At 37.6% G+C, this 3,349-nt stretch overlaps 1 protein-coding gene across 1 annotated transcript; it reads left to right on the forward strand.

The window, feature by feature from the left end:
- The first annotated feature begins 343 nt into the window (after positions 1-343).
- Positions 344-1,889, forward strand: LOC133198458 (uncharacterized protein K02A2.6-like). The gene is made up of 3 exons (XM_061334548.1): positions 344-635; positions 837-1,369; positions 1,455-1,889. The coding sequence occupies exons 1-3, from the start codon at positions 344-346 to the stop codon at positions 1,887-1,889; spliced, it is 1,260 nt and encodes a 419-aa protein (XP_061190532.1).
- The last annotated feature ends 1,460 nt before the right edge of the window (positions 1,890-3,349 follow it).

The raw sequence follows: 3,349 nt of genomic DNA on the forward strand, positions 1-3,349 counted from the left end.
AAGAAGCTTTCAGGAAGTGAAGCGCAACCTAACATCCGCCCCAGTTTTAGCGTACTTCGACCCTGGAAAGAAACTTGTGCTGCAAGTAGATAGCAGCAAGGATGGCTTAGGAGCAGTCCTGATGTAAGAAGGCAAACCAATCGAGTATGCCTCTAGGGCCTTAACATCATCTGAAAGAAAATGGGCTCAAATCGAGAAAGAAGCTCTCGCAGTGCTCTTTGGTGTACAGAAATTTGATCAGTACACTTATGGACGACAGGTTATAGTCGAAAACGACCATAAACCATTAGAAACAATCCTGCGGAAGCCTTTGAGCAATGCTCCAAAAAGACTACAGGACATAATGATGAAGCTCAACAGATATGATATCGTCTTCAAGTTTCTAAAAGGAAAAGACCTCGTAATAGCAGACACTCTAAGTAGAGCTTACTTAGATGAACCAACAGAAAAGCGACTAGATATCTTCATGGTGCAAGTCAACCCCAATCTGAATGACTCAAGATTAATGGAAATCAAGGAGGCAACAGCCAAAGATCCAGACCTTCAGGACCTGATTGAAACTATACAGTCAGGATGGCCAGATCGGAAGAGTGCTGCTAAGGAAAGCTGTCAGCCATATTTTGATTTCCGTGACAGTTAAAGTGTATATGATGGAATCATTGTCAAAGGAGAGTCCATCATAATTCCAAAAAGTGAACGTCAAGATATTAAACAGCGTCTACACAGCTCGCACACCGGATACGATTCTATGCTGAGAAGAGCTAGGGGATCCATGTATTGGCCTGGGATGAATGCAGAACTCAGGCAGTAAGCATCTTCTTGTGAACCTTGCCTAGAACTCAAACCCCGCAATATTAATCCTCTGCTGAAACATGATGATGGCAATGCTCCTTGGAATAAAATTGGCCTTGATCTCTTTGAAATTAAGGACAAGAACTATCTTGTGGCCATTGATTATTTCAGCAATTTTATTACCATTGACTTGCTAAAGAAGACAACATCTAAAGCAGTGGTTGGTGTTCTGAAGAAACAATTCACATTGTTTGGCATCCCATCGACAATTGTATCTGATGGAGGACTACAATTCACTGCCAATGACTTTCTAGTGTTTGCTGAGAAATGGGGGATAAACCATGTGAGATCATCTCCCCATCATCCAAACGCTAATGGAAAAGCAGAATCAGCTGTAAAGATAATGAAACATCTCATCTTAAAATGTGAACGAGATGGCACTTGTCAATATGAAGCATTATTGGAGCAATACTCCTCGAAAAGACACTGGACGCAGTCCCACAGAAATGATGTTTGGGAGAAAGACGCGCACATTGCTTCCCACACTCATTCGGACAGAAGAAAACCAGGAGGCAAGGTCTAGGCGTGTAAAACGCAACCGAACAGTGAAGAAACATCACGATGAAAATACAAGAGATATACCATTTTTGAAATGTGGACAGAACGTATACTTCGAACATAAAGTAGGAGACAAATGGATTCTGGGAAAAGTGACAGACATTCTGGAAGATTATACTTATGTTGTTCAAGCACAGAATGGAACCAAATACCGCAGAAATGGTGTGCACATTAGACCAATACAAGTACAAGCAGTTATCCGTGATAGCTCACCAATTCGCACTACAGTTCCACACCAGCTTGAAATCATAAAACCTTCAACTTCATACCTCAACAAAAGTGCAAACCAAGAGTACAACAAAGATGAACGAATCTGTGAGAGCCAACATAACAATTCAGAAAACAAGACATCGGTCATGTCCAGCTCGGAACAACAAAGCGTATCTAGTCCAATTCGGGTTGAACTAACAAGCGTTCGAAGGCAACCATCTCGTAACCGGAAACTACCGTCCTACTTGAGTGACTATGTAACTACTTGAGTGACTATTTGAGTGACTATGTGTTTATTTCTCCTTTTAAACAAAAAAGGATGTTGATCATTTTGATTATTTCGTTTTGTCATTTTACAATCTTAATTTAAAATCCTAAATATTATTTTCTTAAACTGGTTCTCCATGTAGTATGACCAATTAAAAAGCATGACATGAGATTCCCGCTTCTTTGTCGTTACTCTTCTACTTAGTACTAGCTCTATTATCAACAGCCATGATTTGAACAATACTCCAGGGTGCTTCCATGTAAGTTTCAGCTTTTCTGACACAGGGGTTCTTAAGAAGATTTTTCCTATATATTCCAATGTAAAACATGGATTCCTATAGTGGCCCCACCCTACCCCCGGGACTATGATTTGAACAGTTTAGTATCTACACTACCCTAGGATAAGTTTCAGCTTTTCTGGCTCAGTGGTTCTTAAGAAGATTAGTTTAAAAGATTTTTCCTATATATGTCAATGTAAAACTTAGATTCCCTATTGTGGCCCAACCCTACTCCTGGATTGCAATTTGATTTCAATCACGAATTACCAAAAGATATTTAGAGAAAAAACACACAAATCGCATAGTTGGAAAAAAATCCACAACTGGTAAACAACAGAAAAACAAATAGAATATGGAATATAAGCAGAAATGAGTATGAATGACCTGACTTTGTTATCGTAATAAGGTATTTTGTTAACTTGTACTATATATTTTCGCGAACGTCCCGAATTTAAGCAAACATCGAACAGTCGATACGACAAGGTTTTTTTTATATACTTAATTATGCTAGTTTCTCAACTTCTATGCCCCTTCTGGAGCTGACCGCGGTCGCTATATATATATATGTGTACCGGGAACCAGTGTGATATAAAATAAGCCAAACCTTTCCCGAAGTACAAGTTTTAACATTAATGTATTTATTTGATTCACAATAGATAGTACCTAGGATTTGAAAGTCTTATTAAGAGGGCTGGGTGGTCATGGCCATTTTTAAACTATATTGATCTCCTTTAGAAGAAGAGCTCCATACAAAGATATACAAAAATGATCAAATTTTAAAACTAAAATGTATGAATTTTTTATTTGCCAAATGATAGTGGACAGCTTCAGATATCATATCTAAAAAAATAAGTTATATCTGATGGTTAATTTGTTGACCCCCCTACCTCCAAAATTTAAAGAATTATCCAAAATTATCAAATATCAGGATATATGAAAAATACCTAGGGAGAATGTGACTTTAATTTAAAAAATGTATTTATTGCACTAAAGAGCTTCCATACACCCAAGAATCTAGGCCAATGCTAATAATAATCACAGGAATAGCCTAAATATATATAACTGAAATATAAAGAAATGGATATCTAATTCTACCCTGAACCAACAATGTTTGACTCTGCTATGGATAATCCTATATTTTGAATAAAAAATTACCAAGCCCTACATTCTACAGAAAACAAAAA

The sequence above is a fragment of the Saccostrea echinata genome, unplaced genomic scaffold (assembly GCF_033153115.1).
Source record: "Saccostrea echinata isolate AGI-Se365-2 ecotype Australia unplaced genomic scaffold, CSIRO_AGI_Sech_v1 ptg000033l, whole genome shotgun sequence".
In the NCBI taxonomy this organism is placed as follows: domain Eukaryota; kingdom Metazoa; phylum Mollusca; class Bivalvia; order Ostreida; family Ostreidae; genus Saccostrea; species Saccostrea echinata.